The sequence below is a fragment of the Microcaecilia unicolor genome, unplaced genomic scaffold (assembly GCF_901765095.1).
Source record: "Microcaecilia unicolor unplaced genomic scaffold, aMicUni1.1, whole genome shotgun sequence".
Lineage (NCBI taxonomy): Eukaryota > Metazoa > Chordata > Amphibia > Gymnophiona > Siphonopidae > Microcaecilia > Microcaecilia unicolor.
Window position 1 is genome coordinate 124,323 of NW_021963210.1, and position 20,891 is coordinate 145,213.

General features: G+C 46.0%; 1 protein-coding gene across 1 annotated transcript; it reads right to left on the reverse strand.

Moving 5' to 3' along the window:
* Nucleotides 1-401: 401 nt before the first annotated feature.
* LOC115459079 (phosphatidylserine lipase ABHD16A-like) lies at nucleotides 402-9,456 on the reverse strand. Its single transcript, XM_030188943.1, has 4 exons — nucleotides 9,343-9,456; nucleotides 7,866-7,998; nucleotides 7,731-7,777; nucleotides 402-824 (listed from the first exon to the last, which is right to left on the reverse strand). Exons 1-4 carry the CDS (start codon nucleotides 9,454-9,456, stop codon nucleotides 741-743), a joined length of 378 nt encoding a protein of 125 aa, XP_030044803.1. The 3' UTR covers nucleotides 402-740.
* Nucleotides 9,457-20,891: the final 11,435 nt, after the last annotated feature.

Consider the following 20,891-nt stretch of genomic DNA (forward strand, 5'->3'; position numbering starts at 1 on the left):
TTGGGAGGGGTGGGGCGGGGACTCAGGGCATCTGCTGATCACTAGATATGATCCTTGAATTGTAAATGCACCTCTTTTCCTTTACCCAGGGGCTGTAAATGTTGCCTCTGCAGCAGCCCAGCCCCATCAAACTGGAGGGGATGGGGAGTGAAGAGATCAAATGAGGGAACTTCTGTAAGGCAGCGACAGCATTGCTGTGGAGGCATCAAGCCGGCCCCTGTGGATGCTTTAAAAGAGCACATTTTGTGCATGCTGGTTTTCAAAACGAAAACAACCTGGAGAGTTCTTCCTTTTGAAAAGCTGCCTAAGGCCTGGGCCTTCAAAACTATCCACGTAGGGAGATGTTAAAAATAAAAAAAAGTTAAAAACAAAACAAAACAGAAACCAAAAGGGCAAAGATCTGTGTAGAAAAAGCAATGGTGTTGCCTTTATTTACTAGTTTCATCTTGTGAGGTACTCGGCTGTACCTTGGCAGGAACGGAAAGACTGCTCCTGCCTCCCTCTACGTCTGTCGGCTTTGTGAGGTCAGACTGGCGGAGACAGTTTTACTAGGCAAATGTGACATCACTACGAGTGGCTTCGTTCTCTCCCCAGTCACTCAGGATTTCACAGCCTCAGCGGGAACCTCTGAAGACAGACTGGAAGTAAATAAGAATCGACTCTGCCAAAAGCAGCAAAAATGAGACAGTTTTCCAGTGCTCGGGGTATCCTTTCCTCTGTTTCTTGATGGGAGGGTTTGGCTACAAACTCCAGGGCATCTGAAACTCACTGGCAGGTAATGGAGTGCAATGGGTGGTGTCGAAGTTCTTCAGATACTTCCGGGCCTGGGAGGAAGAGAGAAACCAGAAAATCTTAACACCCAGAGGTAAAAGACTTAATTTCCCTAGATAGACACAGTTTCACAAACTTAAAAGGTACACTAATTTTATTTTTCCCATCTTACGGATGATTGTTGCAGTATGATTTTCATTTTGATAACTGGATTTTTAAAAATATTTTGCTACACGGCTCCTTCTTTAACCGTAGGATTTGCACAAAAAGATCTGCTCACTCTTCCCATGTTATTTAACACTAACTTGTGCTTTTATTATAACTTATTTAGGGTCTACATTCTACAATATCTGCATCTAGGCAGTCAGAGTATAACAACATAGTAGATGACGGCAGATAAAGACTTGTACGGTCCCATCCAGTCTGCCCAACAAGATAAACTCATAGTATTGTTTATTTGTTTACTATACAGTCACTTACTGCATAGCAAGCCAGAACGGTTTACACGTCAAAAATGTACAATCCATTATATGATAGGACAGTACAGATAGAACTTCTATACTTAAGATAATGACATAGGCAATCATTACATCAGTCATACACAATTATCTAATGATTTATGAAGCATTTTTCATACCTGAGTGGTCTTCCTACTCAAATAATGTTATATTTCAAAAGCTGTTTGGTAAAAGTAAGTTTTCAGAGCTTTACGGAAAAGAGGGTACAATTCTTCTAACCTCACTGATTGTGGAAGGGAATTCCACAGTGCTGGGGACAAAAAGAAAAAGGCTGAAGCACCGGTGGTTTCCCATCTAGCCCTTGAGGGTGGAGGGATCACTAATTTATTGTCTGTGAGTGAATGGAGCGTTTGCGACGGTGTGTATGGAACAGTTAAGGTTGCAAGGTAAGATGGGGTAGCTGAATGAAGTGCTTAAAGTCTATAGGGATCCAGTGAAGATGACGTCAAAGAGGCATGGCCTTACCGTATTTTGAGGCTCGACAGATAATACGGGCAGCCATGTTCTGAATTGTTTGTAAACATTGTAAGTTAAACTTAGTAATGCCAGCATAAATAGTATTACAGTAATCGAAATGTGTTGTAATGTAGGTATAGGCTAAGATACGTAAGGAGTCTTTATCTATAGAGTTTCTGATAGTAATTGCCGCAGGTGATAGAAAGATTCTTTTACTACATTGGATATCGGATCATTGAAAGAGACAGCAGAATCTATAATCACACCTAAATATTTAAAAGACTGCACCAGAACAATTTGCCTGTCAAACAATGTAGGAATTAAGGATGTGTAATGGAAGATTTTAAAGATTGTTTTTCAACTCTGTCTTGACCGGCAGTGCACTCGGGGTCTGTATTTTTGATTAGAAGTAATTCTGTTTGTATGAAAATGATTTGGAATGTGTAAGAAGATAAGACACAGCTCTAATTAATTTGGTATGTGAAGGGAGAAGTGGAGCCTGTTTCGAGTTCAGACTGGCCACCTGGACTGAGAAACATGTGACGACATTCCCACAGTACGGCTTGTTTACCTAAACAGAGAAATTCTCACGCATTCTGTAATTTTCCTTAGCTCTGAACATGAGTTCTAAGCCTAATAAAAAGGGGAATTTTTGCCAGTGAAATTGGGAGCTAGTCTGTGAGTAACGTATGTACTGTGCAGAGAACTATATTTCCTGGTCAAAGAAACTCCTGGCTTTCACTGTGAACAGGGCCCCCCCCCCCAAGCTGATGATAAGAGCCTGGATGTAGAGATTAAGGACCAGTGACATATGTATATTATGATGTATTATTGCTTCTTTTCCTGGTCAAGTGACTCCTAGCATTGCTTGGATTTAGGGACCAGTGATGTAATGATTGTTTCTTTCTAACTATAGATAGGTATTGTTTCTTTTCAGTTATATAGCTTAATCATTGTGTATCTTAGACAATAATGAACCTCTAATAAAAGTCTCAGTTACCTAATACGAATCCAAAAGAATTCACAGTAATTACTGAGTGTGTCAGTGAGGCAGCCAGGATGGCACAGGACCATGAACTGCAGTATAAAGGTATGATGCGATACTACATATGCATACTTGATCTTTATTTGTCTTTGCCATTTTCAGGACACAGACATAAATACATAAGTACATAAGTAATGCCATACTGGGAAAAGACCAAGGGTCCATTGAGCCCAGCATCCTGTCCACGACAGCGGCCAATCCAGGCGTACAAACATTCTATACATGTTATTCCTGGATTTGTGGATTTTTCCCAAGTCCATTTAGTAGCGGTTTATGGACTTATCCTTTAGGAAACCGTCCAACCCCTTTTTAAACTCTGCTAAGCTAACTGCCTTCACCACTTTCTCCGGCAACGAATTCCAGAGTTTAATTATACGTTGGGTGAAGAAAAATTTTCTCTGATTTGTTTTAAATTTACTACACTGTAGTTTCATCGCATGCCCCCTAGTCCTAGTATTTTTGGAAAGCGTGAACAGACGCTTCACATCCACCTGTTCCACTCCACTCATTATTTTATATACCTCTATCATGTCTCCCCCTCAGCCGTCTCTTCTCCAAGCTGAATAGCCCTAGCCTCCTTAATCTTTTCATAGGGAAGTCGTCCCATCCCCGCTATCATTTTAATCGCCCTTCGCTGCACCTTTTCCAATTCTACTATATCTTTCTTGAGATGCAACGACCAGAATTGAACACAATACTCAAGGTGCGGTCGCACCATGGAGCGATACAACGGCATTAAAACATCCTCACACCTGTTTTCCATACCTTTCATAATAATACCCAACATTCTATTTGCTTTCCTAGCCGCAGCAGCACACTGAGCAGAAGGTTTCAGTGTATTATCGACGGCGACTCCCAGATCCCTTTCTTGGTCCGTAACTCCTAACATGGAACCTTGCATGACGTAGCTATAATTCGGGTTCTTTTTTCCCACATGCATCACCTTGCACTTGCTCACATTAAATGTCATCTGCCATTTAGCCGCCCAGTCTCCCAGTCTCGTAAGGTCCTCTTGTAATTTTTCACAATCCTGTTGCGATTTAACAACTTTGAATAACTTTGTGTCATCAGCAAATTTAATTACCTCGCTAGTTACTCCCTTAGAAGTCTGCCCAGCACTGGCTTTGCTTCCCAATTACTGGTGTTGCCATCTAATCACCATTAAGCTTGTTTGGATCCATGCCTTCTATACAGGATTCCTTTGAGTTTATCCCGTTCATTTTTGAATTCCGTTACCATTTTCATCTCTACGACCTCCAGCGGGAGGGCAAGCCAGAAGTACTTCCTGCCATTATTCCTGAGTCGGCCTCCCAGCAACCTCAATTCACATCCTCTACTTCTACCACCTTCCCATTACAGAATACTAGCATAACCCAGCACTGGTGTTCTAAAATTTAGGTGCCCACAGTTACAGCAGTTATAGACCAGGTGTAACTGATCACCTAAATGTGGCGTGGGCGCATGTAACTTATAGTAACATAGTAGATGATGGCAGAGAAAGACCTGTACGGTCCATCCAGTCTGCCCAACAAAATAAAACTGATATGTGCTACTTTATATGTATACCTGATCTTGATTTGTATCTGCCATTTTCAGGGCACAGACCATAGAAGTCTGCCCAGCACTATCCTCGCCTCCCACCACCGGCTCTGCCACCCAATCTCCGCTAAGCTTCTGAGGATCCATTCCTTCTGAACAGGATTCCTTTATATTTATCCCATGCTTTTTTGAATTCCGTTATTGTTTTCATCTCCGTTTTCATAGCATTCTGTGAATTCCAGGCTACATTCTATATATGGTGCCTGAAAAAAAAGTTTCCGCCTAGACGTATTCTATAAACTGTGCTTAAATCTAGGCGCAGTTTATACAATAAGCCTAGCAGCCATGCCTGTGCCTAACTCTAGGCACGTCCATTTACGCCAAAGGCACGGAACAGGCGTATTCTATAACACTGCGTGTAACGTTTCAGAACGCTGACTGCCCGTGGCCATGCCCCCTTTTAAGTGCACCACTTTACAGTATAAACTTAGCAAGTTGTGTGCGCAAATTCTAATTAATGCTCATTTGTGTCAATAATTGTTTAAGTGGCAATTATTGGCACTGATTGACTTGTTAAGTAATTAAATTGCACGCGAAATCCAGAAAATGACTGGATTTGCGTGTGCAATTTTAGTCGCGCTATATAGAATCTGGGGGTACATGTGTACCAAAGCTCTACAGGTACACAGGTATATCTGCTCATGCTCTGCCCCATGTGTTTGTTCCCCTTGCTATAACATCTATGCACGTAATTGATAATTTTCTTTTTCTCTGCTGTTATGCACGCAAAAGTTACTGAATTGTCCTTTTAATATTTAACAGTGTATGAATATATACAGGTCAGGACACTGCTCCTCTCAGAGAGTCTGCACTGAAATACAGCATTAAAGCCTTTCCCCCTCCCCCACACACACCCCTCCATCATCATTTGAAAGAAATACTGCATTAGGTTAAACAGCCTTTCCTTGTTACAAGCACAAGAGAGATAATAGTTCAAGGTAATTTGATATGGTCTGACATCTCTAAATATGGTTAAGTACCTGTAATGTGATTTCCAAGATCTAAGCACTGAAACATTTCCTTTTCACCTGTAATGATTTCTCAAATTACCATATGTTACACTGCAGACAGGGACAATGAATCTATCCTCAGGCTGCTGCAGAGCACTGAAAACGGAGGCCTGGATATTGCTTGGCTAGGAAGTGCTGACCTGACTACCACCCACACTATGCCTCCACCTTCCAGAGCAGCTGTTTCAGTGGGGGCTGTGGTGTTTACTGACTCAACATCCCAGAGTTAACAGTTCCAATACACAAACATACCTATAACAAAACAAAGAACAGAAAACTGAAGGGAAGTAACACACTTCTTTCACAACTGGCCACGAAGCATCCTCACCAGACCAGTCCAAAACATGCAGATGTTGCTACCAACCCTTTATCTAGTTCTCTGGTCAAGCAGTCAAAGAAATCTACCAGATTCATTTGGTACAATCTGCCTCTTGTAAAACCATGTTGCTTTGGATCTTACAACTTGCTGGACTGTAAAAAAAATTATCCTATCCTTCAGCAGTGTCACCAGTAGTTTTCCTTCAACTGAGGTGAGGCTCTCTAGCCTGTAGTTTCCCTCCTCTTTGTTACTATTTTTATGCTGATAGACATCTGCCTTTTTCCAATCACGTGAAACCTCTCCCGTCTTCAGAATCTGTTAAACATATTCTTCAGGGGATGAGTCAGAACTTCTCCAAGCTCTCTCAGAATCCAAAGATGTATTCCATCTGGTACCATCGCTTTGTCCACTTTCCACCCTGCAAGTTCTTCTCAAATGTCCTTTTCTGTGAATGGTGCAATACCCATTTCATTTTGCTATGTATTTTTGCTAGTTATCTGTGGCCCCCTCTCCATGCCTTTGCTGTGAATAACTGAGCAGAAGTATTTGTTTAATATTTCTACAGTTTTCTTGCAATCTTTACACATCAGTCTTCCCATCCTGCCAGCTCCTCTTTCAGATAGTAACATACGGGCTCATTTTCAAAGCACTTAGCCTCCCAAAGTTCCATAGAAACCTATGGAACTTAGCCTCCCAAAGTGCTTTGAAAATATGCCTCATAGTAACATAGTAGATGACGGCAGAAAAAGACCTGCACGGTCCATCCAGTCTGCCCAACAAGATAACTCATATTTGCTACTTTTTGTGTATACCCTACTTTGATTTGTAGCTGTGCTCTTCAGGGCACAGACCGTATAAGTCTGCCCAGCACTATCCCCGCCTCCCAACCACCAGCCCCGCCTCCCAACCACCGGCTCTGGCACAGACCGTACAAGTCTGCCCAGCACTATCCCCGCCTCCCAACCACCAGCCCCGCCTCCCGATCTTGACTAAGCTCCTGAGGATCTATTTCTTCGGCACAGGATTCCTTTATGCTTATCCCACACATGTTTGAATTCCGTTACCATTTTCATTTCCACCACCTCCTGCGGGAGGGCATTCCAAGCATCCACTACTCTCTCTGTGAAAAAATACTTCCTGACATTTTTCTTGAGTCTGCCCCCCCTTCGATCTTATTTCATGTCCTCTCGTTCTACTACTACTACTACTACTTAACATTTCTAGAGCGCTACTAGGGTTACGCAGCGCTGTACAATTTAACAAAGAGAGACAGTCCCTGCTCAAAGAGCTTACAATCTAATAGACAAGTGAACGGTCGGTCCGATAGGGGCAGTTCTACCATCTTCCCATCTCCGGAAAAGGTTCGTTTGTGGATTAATACCTTTCAAATATTTGAACGTCTGTATCATATCACCCCTGTTTCTCCTTTCCTCCAGAGTATACATGTTTAGTTCAGCAAGTCTCTCCTCATACGTCTTGTAACGCAAATCCCATACCATTCTCGTAGCTTTTCTTTGCACCGCTTCAATTCTTTTTACATCCTTAACAAGATACGGCCTCCAAAACTGAACACAATACTCCAGGTGGGACCTCACCAACGACTTATACAGGGACATCAACACCCCCTTTCTTCTGCTGGTCACACCTCTCTCTATACAGCCTAACAACCTTCTAGCTACGGCCACCGCCTTGTCACACTGTTTCATCGCCTTCAAATCCTCAGATACTATCACCCCAAGATCCCTCTCTCCGCCCGTACCTATCAGACTCTCCCCGCCTAACACATAGGTCTCCCGTGGATTTCTATTCCCTAAGTGCATCACTTTGCATTTCTTTGCATTGAATTTTAATTGCCAAACCTTAGACCATTCGTCTAGCTTCCTCAGATCCTTTTTCATGTTTTCCACTCCCTCCCGGGTGTCCACTCTGTTACAGATCTTAGTATCTATATTCTTCTTGCTGTTTGAATGTAATTGTTAAAAAGAGAGCCCTTGTAATATCATAGCACTTACCAGAAAGAGAGCAAGCTGCCTTTTCCCTTCTGGAGTCATATCTTCCCCTGCAGGGCAGAAAAAAATAACATTTTTAAAAACAAAAACAAAAATTCTGTATGCAGTGTAAGAGAGACCTGTCTTCTAAACACTTACCAACGCTGCAAGGAAAGGTTCCAGAATGTTCGGCTTTGTAGGACTGCAGGACAGACAGACACCAATCATCCTCCACCTCATACTGGCTATATACAGAAGCTGCAAGAGTGAAAAAAAGGAGAGGGGGATTCGGCTCAGGAAGCAATGGTCACAGCATGGTCTGCTCACTACAGTCTCAAATTACTAGTCAGAAGCAAAGAAAGGATTAATACTTTCCCCAATGCAATGCATTCCAGCTCCCAAATTCAGAAATACTGAAGTTTCAAAACTGAGTCAAAGATAACTCAGATACAAGGAGCGGAAGAGTAACCTAATGGTTAAAGCAGCAGAATAAGAACCAAGAAGCCAGGTTAAGATCATACCATGCTCCTTGTGATCTTGGACAAGTCACTCAACCCTCCACTGCCTCAGGTACAAACTTAGATTGTGTATCCTATACCTGAATGTAACATGGCTTTGAGCTACTACTGAAAAGGCCCAAGCTAAATCCAAATTCTTTTCTTCTATTATTCCATTTCTGGCCTGTCTCCCTAAGGCTTACAAACTTAGGCCCCCTTGTATCAAGCCGAGTTAGCGGCTACCGGTACGGTAATGCTGACAAAGCCTATTCACTTTGAATAGGCTCTGTTAGCATTGCTGAATGGCTGGTGCTAGCACAGCTCTTACAAGGGGGGGCCTAAGTTTGTACCTGAGGCAACGGAAGGTTAAGTGACTTGCCCAAGATCACAAAAAGCTTCAGTGGGATTTGAACCGGATTTCCCTGGTTATTAGCCTAGTGCTCTTATCACTAGACTACTCCTCCCCCTCACTAAGTCAAATATAGAAAGTCAGTAAGAACTGGGAGATGAAGCACAGCCAAGACTCCTTCAATTGCTGGGCTATATGCTCTCATTTCCCCATTGATTTAATTTAGAGGTTTTTACCACTACTACTTAATATTTCTAAAGCGCTACTAGGGTTAAGCAGCACTGTATAATTTAAACGAGGAAGGACAGTCCCTGCTCAAAAGAGCTTACAATCTAAAGGACAGGTAAGCAGTCAATCAAATGGGGGAGTGTAGGTTTCCTGAATAAGTCAGACTGTATAAAGCATATTACACAGTGGGTGATGGCATCCTTCAACGTGACATCCATCAAAGGCTGACAACACCAGATAGAAATTCCAAGAGGGAACCTATGAACTCTGGGAGGCTGAATGAATTTCACACCTCTGAAGAAGTGAACTAGATCTGGATGACAAGCCACCAACTTGCCTTGCACCAAATCTCAAGAGCATGCTAACACTGGAATCTGAACCTTAAGCGAGGCCAGCGCCAACCCCCTATCCAGGCCATTCTCCAGAATCATCACTGCAAACACCTTTATGAGGACTAGCCACCCCTCCCAAAACCAGCCTTAAAAATGTGCCAAACTCATATGTTAAGGAGGGAGATCTGTTCTGCAACCTTGCCATAGTGGAAATCACTTTTCCAGAATACCCTTGTTTCCAAAACCATGCCACCTGAAGAACCAAACCGCAAGACGATATAGAGTCGGATCCAGCATCTGCACTGGTCCCGCACTAGCAGGTCCTCAAACACCAGAAACTTCATTGAGGCTTTCACCTTTAGCCAGGGCGTTCACGGCCAATCTGCTTACCCATGTCTTATGTGTTTTCATTTGTTACCCTTTGGTCTCAGCTGTATAATATAACCAATATCACATCTTGATCAAAAGACCCCCCCTCCCCCCTATTAACCTATAAATGAGTCTTCTGTTATCACAATTGATACCCAAGAATATTACAGAGTATTAAGAATTCGACTTCTCCCTCTGTGAGTCATCCCGTCCAAATAACACCCCCAAATTTTTAGACAGCGCTCTTTTCGCTTGTATGTTCCTTTTGCCTCTCTCGCTTCCCAAGTAAGCAATTGGTGTACCTGGTTCCGCCAATGCCAGAAGGTCGGAGGGTGTGCAGAAGTCCAGTGCTGCATTATACATTTTTTTGCGATGAGAAATACTTTGCGACACAGCATTATTTTGTCTTTGTTTAATCTGGGAAAGGTGTCATGTTTATCTAATACTAAACATAAGGGATTCAATGCTATATCACAATTCACAATTGTAGACAGAAATACAGCTATATGTCTCCAGTATCTTTTTATTAAAGGGCACACCCATATCGCATGATATAGCGTATTATCTACCCTCTGACATTTCAGGCAGGTAGCGGTATGAATGCCCCCTGACTTGTATAGTTGTGTCTGGGTAAAATAAGCCCTATGCAGTATACGAAACGCACATTCCCGAAGGCCTGCCCCTCCTACTATTCTGGGTATATCCTGTATTTGTTTTACAATATTCCATCCTGTCAATGCCCTGCCTATATCTGTTTCCCATTTCTGACGAAGTTGGCTAAATTCTCTCCCAGGCATCAGTCCCCACAATTTCAAATGTATGCTGGAGATCGACGGAACCTCTTCGGCTATTTCTTCAAAGAATTTTCTAACTTTCTCACCTAATTGCTTCTTAATCTCGTCTGTATTTAGTGTGCGCACATAGTGCGTGAGTTGGCGATGCGCAAAATGATCTCTCCATTGTGCAGTAATTTGCATTTGTGTTACTGCTTTGATATGCCCATCAGCCCCCAGTATATCTTGCATGGTTACTATGCCATTTCTTTCCCATATGACAAAGGTTTGATTCTCTATCCCCGGCATAAACATCGGGTTGCCCCTAATAGTTAGTAACTCGGTGATAGATGGGTCTCCCCCCAGGAGGTTCCCTATATATCTCCACGCTTCCCTGATAGGCTGGAGCAAAACACTATGTTTAAATCTATGGGGGAGTATTTTATTCTGAGTGTGTAATAACGCTATATAATTATATGGGGCAAAGTACACCGTCTCATACTCAAGTGGTGTATGATCCGATGTATTCATTAGCCAATCTCTAACCTGTCGTAGCAAGCCATATTGTAGTATTTAATATTTGGAATCCCCATTCCCCCTTATCTCCACCCTCCTAGTAGGAATTTCTGTTGAAGTTTGGCCCTTTTCCCAGCCCAACAGAACTTTCTCAGAATTTTATAAAAGTATTTTATGTCAGTTTGCTTAAGTTTTAGTGGTAGAACCTGTAAAACATACAGCCACCTCGGCATTATCACCATCCTTGTTAAACATATCCTCCCTGTCAAGGATATCGTAAGGTTATGCCAAGAATCTAACTGGTGCATGGTCTGCTCTTTGAGTTTGCTAACATTTAAATCATATAGGTCTCTTGTATTTACCGGTAGTAGGATGCCTAAATATTTAAAAGATTTAGTTGCCCACTTTAACGGGAAATCTATGGGCCATAAACTATGGGCGTCTGCATTTATAGCTAAGGCCTCTGATTTGTCAAGATTTAGCGTGAATCCCGAGTAATCTCCGAACTCCCTAAAAATTTCTAATACATTACCCAGCGCTTCTCTTGGGTTCTTTAAAATAATTAGCAAGTCATCAGCAAATGCAGCCAATTTGAACATCTGATGTTGTATGTCCACTCCAGGCACCGCTGGGCAGTCTTGAATATCCCTAATTAGAGGGTCCAAATATAATGCAAAAAGTAAGGGCGATAGCGGGCAACCTTGTCTCGTTCCCCTGCCTATATGAATTGCCTCAGATAGATTCCCATTGACCATTACCTGCGCTAGAGGGGCTGCGTATAAAGCTTTAATCGCCTGTACAAACTCGCCTTTTATACCATACCCCTCCATCACCTCATAAGAAAGACCATTCCACTCTATCGAATGCCTTTTCAGCGTCGAAACTAATCATTAAAGCTTGTTCATTAGTTGCCCTAAATATTCCAATGATGTCAAAATTCGTCTGAGGTTCTTGGCAACCGACCTGCTCTGCACAAAGCCAACTTGAGCTTCATGGATTATTTTTGATAGAACACGGCCTAGTCTATTTGCTAAAATGTTTGCGAATAGTTTTGCTTCATGGTTAATAAGCGATATAGGTCGATACGACGTTACTAGTTGCGCATCTCGATTAGGCTTTGGAAACACGATTATGCGTGCTAGATTTAAATGCTCAGGTAGTGTGCCATTTGATATCCATTCATTGAACACTTTAGTTAATGTAGGTACAATCGACTCTCCCATTAATTTATAGAATTCTGCTTTGTATCCATCGGGACCTGGCGCTTTGCCCGTCTTGCTGTGTCCTATAGCCCATGTGATCTCATCCTCACTAATCTCCGCATTCAATAGATTGCGGTCATGTTCGTTTATCTGTGGGATCATAAGGTTTTGAAGATATTGCTTGCCTGATAGTCCTTCCTGTTCTGTGGAGCTATACAAGTGTTGATAATATGTTTTAAATGCCTGTCTGATTTCTTTATTAGAATGTATCAAACTCCCCTCTTGTGTTTTTAAACTAGTGATATTTCTGGAAGCGTATCTAGGGGGCAATAATTCTTGCCAAAAATGTCCCTCCCTTATTCCCAAATTTATATAGTTGGAATCTATAATATGTTTGGGATTTCACTTCCCTGTCATGAAGTAAGGAGTTGAGAGCCGCCTGTATTTCCAGTACCTCCTGTCTAAGTCGAGGGCAAGGATTTAAGCCATAGTGTCTATTCACTTCTCGCAACTGTTTCTCAAGTCGCAGGATTTCCCTATCTCTTGCACGTTTGTATTGGGTAGTAAAACTGATAATTTCTCCCCGCAAGACCACCTTTGCGGCTTCCCAAAAATTGGTTGAAGTTGGTACTGTTTCCTCATTAAAATGTTTGTACTCTGCCCATTTGTTTGTAGATGTTCTCGAAATCTCACATTATTTACTAAATACGTTGGGAACGTCCACCCCCGAAACTTCTCTTCTTCCAACCCCCCCATCCAATTCATATGTACCGTCGCATGATCCGAGATAACGCATGGTCCTATATCAGCGTCTCTAATTGTGGGAAATAGTGTGCTTGATGTTAATAGGTAATCAATCCTGGAAGAGGTGCCATGGGCTCTTGACATACGTGTATATTCTCTGATCCCAGGATGCAGTGTCCTCCATATATCTATGAGATCTAGTGTGGTGCATAGTTCAGGTAACCCTCTAGTTTGTGTCCGGTGGGTTGTTGCCGAAGGGTGCGAGCGATCTAGTTGTGGGTCCCAGGTCATATTAAAATCTCCTCCCAATATTATGGGTATTGATTCTAAGTGTACTATTTTTGCCACTAGTTTCTTGTACAATTTAAGATCTAAGACATTTGGAGCATATACACTGCCCAGTAAGAGTTTTTGTCTATTAATTGTGACAATAGCTAACACACATCGTCCCTCTAGATCCTGGATTATCTTATGAATGTGGCTTGCTATTCCTTTTCTAATTAGAATTGCCACTCCCCTTTTTCTCCCTATCGCTGCTGTAGACACACATTCCCCCACCCACCATTTATTCAGCTTAGCATGTTCTTCTGCAGATAAATGTGTCTCTTGTAAAAAGGCTATGTCAGCTCTAAGCCGTTGGAGGTGTCTTAAGATTTTTGATCTTTTTATGGGCGAAGGGATGCCTCCAACATTCCATGTAATAACCTTAATTAGTGCGTCTGTTTTGGCCTATCCATCTCCATATTTGCGTGATCTTGATGCCCGAGAGGAGCCAGCCCAGCCTCCAGCCCCCCCCCCCCCCGTTCCTAATATTCGAACGAGTAGTCTATCCTTCTTTTCAGGTATCATTTGTGTTTTCTGGTAAGTTCTCCTATAGCCCCCCTCCCTCCTCCCCTCCCCTATTCCTTCCCTTTCCCTGTGAATCCCCTCTCCCCCCCTTCTATTCCTATTGGAATTAGGTCACCATCGACGCCTTTCCCTTTTTTCTGTTCTAATTTGTATTTAGTATATTCGTCATCTTCTATTCATCTTTATTTCCCCCCTCCTCCTTATAATCTTCTAGCCATTCCCTGTAATTCCTACCCTTATATCATTTATCCCCTGTCTTATGTGTCTTGCTATTGCTTCCTTCTATATATTAACTCGCTGATGAGTCTTTTATATGTTTTTTGACCCCTATATTGATTACTAACAAATTTCAAACTTTAACCGTACAGTGCAAATTAACATGAACATCAATGCAGTTTTTTATAATTACTCAACGTTCTTCTCTTCATCTCTGTATTATCTGCTATTAGGTTAGCTCAGTAAGTCTATGATGATCATCCTCATAAACCTATATGGTTTCCACAGGCCCCAATCAGTGTTACACCATCTATGTCCCGTTGCTGCCGTGTTGCAGCTTCATTTGTAATCCAAGGCTCCTGTAGTGATAGCATAATCAACTATTTCAATTATAGTCCCACGTGTATGTTGTGGGTCCTTCTAACTAAGCCCCAACATCCACATTATAGCTCTCTTTAAAGTTGCTTCTTATGTTTTGCTATTTCCACAATAGTTGTATCTATCTTTAATCTGAGATCCTGCAAATCAATTTAATAGTAGCAACAGTACAGCTTGACACATTTATTCATCATACCTTTCTTCATCTCTGTATTAACTGCTGCCAGATTAGATTGAGATGTCTGTTGTGGTTAAGTTAGTGATCTTAGATGGTTTTCATTGTCCCTCTTCAAAATTGTTCAGTCTGTGTTTTAGTGCTGTCTTACTGTATCGTCTTTTGTAATCTCAGTTTCCACTATAAACGCAGAGTCATCTATTGGGACCATGTTCACAGTTGAATACTGTATTTTATCCTTTCTGCATCTTAGTGATGGTTTCCGCTGTATATGCCCATATCCGTTCTGCTATGTTTAGTTTAACACAGTCTCAACTTTAGGGTGAAAGGTAAAATTATGTATAATCATACCTGATAATTTTCTTTCCATTAATCATAGCTGATCAATCCATAGACTGGTGGGTTGTGTCCATCTACCAGCAGGTGGAGATAGAGAGCAAACTTTTGCCTCCCTATATGTGGTCATGTGCTGCCGGAAACTCCTCAGTATGTCGATATCAAAGCTCCATCCGCAGGACTCAGCACTTAGAGAATTACACCCACGAAGGGACACTCTGCCCAGCTCACCACCGCCGAAACGGGGGAGGGGAATTAACCCAGCTCATCCCCACACAAGTGGGGGAGGGGAATCCGTCCAGCTCATCCCCGCGGAGCGGGGGAGGGACACCACACCCGCCGATGCGGGGGGATCTGGCTTATCCTGCAACCGCAACCGCGGGAGGAGCTGACTGACCCGAACACCGCCGAAGCGGGAGGGGTACAAAACTGCCCTACAGCCGCACGAAGCGGGAGGGAGTGCCGGCAGAATTTTAAGTCTCAATCCAGCCCCGTAAAACGGAGGGGAGAGGAATGCAGCAGCTCACTGTAACACAAACTCGTCTTAACTCTTGAAGAATCCAAGTGAAAAAACTTGAACACGAAGTCTTTCTGAAGTAACTGAAGACTAAACTTGAACCTGAAATGCAACCAGAATAAAACAATACAGATATCTGGGAGGGGCTATGGATTGATCAGCTATGATTAATGGAAAGAAAATTATCAGGTATGATTATACATAATTTTACCTTCCATATCATCAAGCTGATCAATCCATAGACTGGTGGGATGTACCGAAGCAGTACTCACCCAGGGCGGGACATAGAAATCCCTGACCGCAACACTGAAGCTCCAAACCGGGCCTCCGCCCGAGCAGCCACAGTCAAGCGGTAATGCTTGGAGAATGTATGGGCCGAAGCCCAAGTTGCCGCCTTGCATATCTCTTCCAAGGAGACGGAACCGGCCTCTGCCATCGAGGCCGCCTGAGCTCTTGTGGAGTGAGCCTTCAGCTGGATAGGCGGCACCTTCCCCGCGGCCACATAAGCCGCTGCAATGGCTTCCTTGACCCATCTTGCCACTGTAGGCTTAGCAGCCTGCAGACCCTTACGAGGACCTGCAAACAGGACAAACAGATGATCCGATTTCCGGAAATCATTGGTCACTTCCAAGTATCTGATGATGACTCTTCTCACATCCAGATATTTAAGAGCAGAGTACTCCTCTGGGTAGTCTTCCCTACGAAAGGAAGGGAGACAGAGCTGCTGATTCACATGGAAGCGAGAAACAATCTTGGGCAGGAAGGAAGGCACTGTGCGAATAGTCACTCCTGCCTCAGTGAACTGCAGAAAAGGCTCTCGACATGAGAGCGCCTGGAGCTCGGAAACTCTTCTGGCTGAAGTGATAGCCACCAAAAAGACTGCTTTCAACGTCAGGTCTTTCAGAGATGCCCTCGACAAGGGTTCAAACGGCGGCTTCTGCAATGCTCTTAGCACCAGGTTGAGATTCCACGCAGGCACCACTGAGTGCAGAGGAGGGCGCAGGTGATTAACTCCCTTGAGAAAGCGCACCACATCTGGCTGGGAAGCCAGGGAAGCACCCTTCAGGCGGCCCCTGAAGCAAGCCAGAGCCGCTACCTGGACCTTAAGGGAACTGAGCGACAGGCCTTTGTCCAGACCTTCTTGCAGGAACGCCAACACTGAAGAAATTGGAGCAGTGAAGGGAGAAAGTGAGCCTGCTTCACACCACGCTGCAAAGATACGCCAAACCCTGGCGTAAGCCGTAGAAGTAGAGCGTTTCCTCGCTCTCAGCATAGTGGCGATGACCTTGTCTGAGAAGCCCTTCTTCCTCAGACGCTGCCGCTCAATAGCCAGGCCGTAAGACCAAAGGGGGAGGGATCCTCCATCACCACGGGACCCTGATGTAACAGGCCCTGCTCCACTGGCAGCCGCAGAGGATCGTCGACTGAGAGCCTGATCAAGTCCGCATACCAGGGACGTCTGGGCCAATCCGGACCCACCAGGATTATCCTGCCGGGGTGTCTTGCCACCCGGTCTAGGACCCTGCCCACCATGGGCCAGGGTGGGAACACATAGAGAAGCTCTTGTGTCGGCCATTGTTGGAGAAGAGCATCTACTCCCAGGGATCGAGGGTCCCGTCCTCTGCTGAAGAAGCGCGGCACTTGGCAATTGGCCGATGACGCCATCAGATCCAGGCTCGGCTGGCCCCAGCGCTTCGTGATGTCCAAGAACGCCTGAGCAGATAGCTGCCACTCTCCGGGCTCCAAGGTATGGCGACTGAGAAAGTCCGCCTTGACATTCATGACTCCGGCAATGTGGGCCGCTGACAGCTGTTCCAGGTTCACTTCCACCCACTGGCATAGACTCATAGCCTCCATGGCTAGAGGGGCGCTCTTGGTACCTCCCTGGCGGTTGACATAGGCCACAGCCGTGGCATTGTCCGACAGTACCCGTACAGGCTTCAGCACCAGTAACGGGATAAACTCCAAAAGCGCCAACCGAATGGCTCTGAGTTCCAGGAGGTTGATAGACCACTTCGCCTCTGCAGGAGACCAGAGCCCCTGCGCTGTCCTTCCCAAGCAGTGGGCTCCCCAGCCCGACAATGAGGCGTCCGTCGTGACGACAATCCACTCTGGGGTCACCAGAGGCATTCCCGCAGACAACTTGTCTGTCTGCATCCACCAGCTCAGCGCCTTGCGCACTGCTGGATCCAAGGGAAGACGCACCGCATAATCCTCCGACATCGGAGTCCAGCGCTGCAGCAGAGAGTGTTGTAGTGGTCTCATATGAGCCCTGGCCCAGGGCACTACTTCCATCGTGGCCGTCATAGAGCCCAACAGCTGCACATAGTCCCAAGCCCGAAGAGGAGAGGCTACCAGGAACTGGTCCACCTGAGCCTGAAGCTTGACAATCCGATTGTCTGGCAGGAACACTCTGCCCACTTGGGTGTCGAATCGAACTCCCAGATACTCCAGGGACTGAGTCGGGCGCAGCTGGCTCTTCTCCCAGTTGATGATCCATCCCAGGGAGCTCAAAAGAGCAACTACCCGGTCCACAGCTTTGCCGCACTCTGCATAAGAGGGGGCTCGGATCAACCAGTCGTCCAGATAAGGATGGACTTGTACTCCTTCCTTTCGCAGGAAGGCCGCTATGACCACCATTACTTTGGAAAAGGTCCGCGGAGCAGTAGCCAACCCGAACGGGAGGGCTCTGAACTGGAAGTGTCGGCCCAGGACTGCAAAACGCAGAAAGCGTTGATGAGGAGGCCAGATGGGAATATGCAGGTACGCTTCCTTGATGTCCAAGGAAGCCAGGTACTCCCCTGCCTTCACTGCCGCCATAACAGAGCGGAGAGTCTCCATGCGAAAGTGCCGCACTTTCAAGGCCCGATTGACCCCTTTGAGGTCGAGGATAGGCCGGACAGAACCTCCTTTCTTTGGTACCACAAAGTAAATGGAGTAACGCCCCTTGCCAAGCTGACTTTCTGGCACCGGAACGACCGCACCCAGGCGGATCAGATTGTCCAAAGTCTGCTGCACTGCCACAGCTTTGACCGGAGACTTGCAGGGAGAGAGTACAAACCCGTCTCTTAAGGGTCGGCAGAACTCTAGCTTGTAGCCGTCTCTGATGACTTCCAGCACCCAAGCGTCTGAAGTTATTGTGGTCCACTCGCCCAGAAACGAGGACAGCCGTCCTCCAATCTGCACTGGGGCGTGGACCAAGACCCCGTCATTGGGTACGAGACCCTGGGGGAGGACCGGAGGGAGCACCTCCGGGACGGCGGTCTCTGCGAAAGGAACGCTGCTTGGGGGAGAAATGCCTCTTAAAGGAAGAGGGGGCAGAAGAACCCGACCTGCCCGGGCGGTACCGACGGGCTTCCTGAAACCGTCCTCTGGAGGTACCGGGACGAGCACTAGCCCGAGCCCTGACCTCTGGTAACTTCTTGCCCTTAGACGTGCCGAGATCGGTCACGATTTTGTCCAGCTCGACCCCAAAGAGCAGCTTGCCTTTAAAAGGCAACCTAGCCAGGCGGGATTTAGAGGCGTGGTCAGCAGACCAATGTTTCAGCCAAAGCCACCGCCGCGCAGAGACTGTCTGAGCCATGCCTTTAGCTGAGGCTCTCAAGACATCATACAGCAAGTCTGCCAAATAGGCTAAGCCCGATTCTAGGGCTGGCCAATCATCCCTCAAGGAATGATCCGAGGGGGAAGCCCGCTGCACCATAGTCAGGCACGCCCTGGCCACATAGGAGCCGCAAACTGAGGCCTGCAAACTTAAAGCAGCCGCCTCAAAGGACGACCTTAAGGCCGCCTCCAATCTCCTGTCTTGGGCGTCCTTTAGGGCCGTGCCACCTTCCACCGGCAATGCCGTTTTCTTAGTCACCGCAGTGATTAAAGAATCCACGGTAGGCCACAGATAGGCCTCACGTTCACTCACAGCCAAAGGATAGAGGCGGGACATAGCCCTAGCCACTTTAAGGCTCGCTTCTGGGACATCCCATTGAGCCGAAATTAAGGTGTGCATGGCATCATGCACGTGGAAGGTTCTAGGCGGGCGCTTCGTCCCCAGCATAATGGCAGAGCCAACAGGGGCTGAGGGAGAGACGTCCTCCGGAGAGGAAATCTTCAAAGTGTCCATGGCCTGTAACAACAGGTTGGGCAAATCCTCTGGGCGAAAAAGCCGCGCTGCAGAGGGGTCATCCGCTCCATCCGAGCGGGGATCCGGCTCCTCCAAGGAATCCGCAAAGGACCGTTGGGAGACCTCAGACACGCTGCCCTCATCTACATCGGAGGAGACAAATTCCTCCAAGGCCTGGGAATCAACCCGAGGGCGTTTACCTCTGGGAACCTCAACCTCTTTACCAAACGAGGGAGCGGGGGCAGCGTTGTGCATGAGGAAGGCCTGATGCAGCAGCAAAACAAACTCGGGGGAGAAACCCCCCAGACTGTGCACTTCCGCAGCCTGGGCAACAGCCCTAGGCGCACTCTCAACCGGCGCTCGCAACAGCGGGGGAGAGGCCTGCTGCGCATCCAAAATGGCGTCCGGCGCGAAACTCCGCGAAGGAGCCGCGCGGGAAGAACGGCTCTTAACTTTAGCCGCTTCTGTGCCATCGCCCAAATTAAGGGCGTTCATGGCATTAATGTCTCCAACCTCAAGGGCGGCCCAAGAAGAAGCCGTCCGAGCCGCGTGGCCGGCCAAAATGGCGGAGGCGAGGAGCGGGGGATGGGCGTTTATGGCGGGAAAAACCGCCACGCCGGAGGAAGGACCGGGACATTCATCGGTCACGAAACTGCCACCCAACAAGGGCGAATCAGGCTTTAAGACCCCCGCATCCCCTCTAGAAGCGCTCAAGCGACCCGGGGAGCGACCCTTTGCGCCCTCGCCCTCCGACGCCATGTGCCACGAGGAGAAGAATCGGGGAACCCCCGCCCGCTATAAAAAGGTAAAATTACCTGCTGTCCGCTCCGAGTTGTAACGACCTGGTGTCCCAGTGAGTAGCTGCAATAGACGCTTAAATAAACGTCGAAATAAACGCCTTTAAAGACGTTTAAAAATTTTTTTTTTTTCAACGGAGCCAGCGGGAGGGGGGAGAAAAGGAGGGACCTGGCACCACCAGGTTTGCACTTGCTCAAAAGAGCCCTCAACCCCAGGCACTCAACAAAACCTAAAAATTAGGCTTGGAGGCCTAGCCAGAGCTGCTGCTGCTGTGTGTGACCACCACCTGCTGAGATAGAGAACATACTGAGGAGTTTCCGGCAGCACATGACCACATATAGGGAGGCAAAAGTTTGCTCTCTATCTCCACCTGCTGGTAGATGGACACAACCCACCAGTCTATGGATTGATCAGCTTGATGATATGGAAGTATTATTTATTGCTGTTGTCCTTCTGTTGAGGTTTCTTGAATTTAGTGCCATCAATTGGTGCACTGGTTATTTATCTCCTCTAGTTTTATACTTTCTTCGTGTGAGCATAGTGGCGCTTCAGTTTTCTCCTTCTAGTTGTTTTAGGAATTCTTTCGCCTCCTCTGCTGTGGTGAATGTTTTATTTCCCGTTTGGTGAGTCACTCGCAGCTTCGCAGGATACATCAATGCGAATCTAACTTTTCGCTGTATCAGCTCCGAGCACACTGGGGAAAATTTCTTTCGTTGTGCTGCTACCGCGGTCGAGTAATCTTGAAAGCATAAGACCTTCCTATTGCTGCTGTGCAGATCTTTCCGTTTC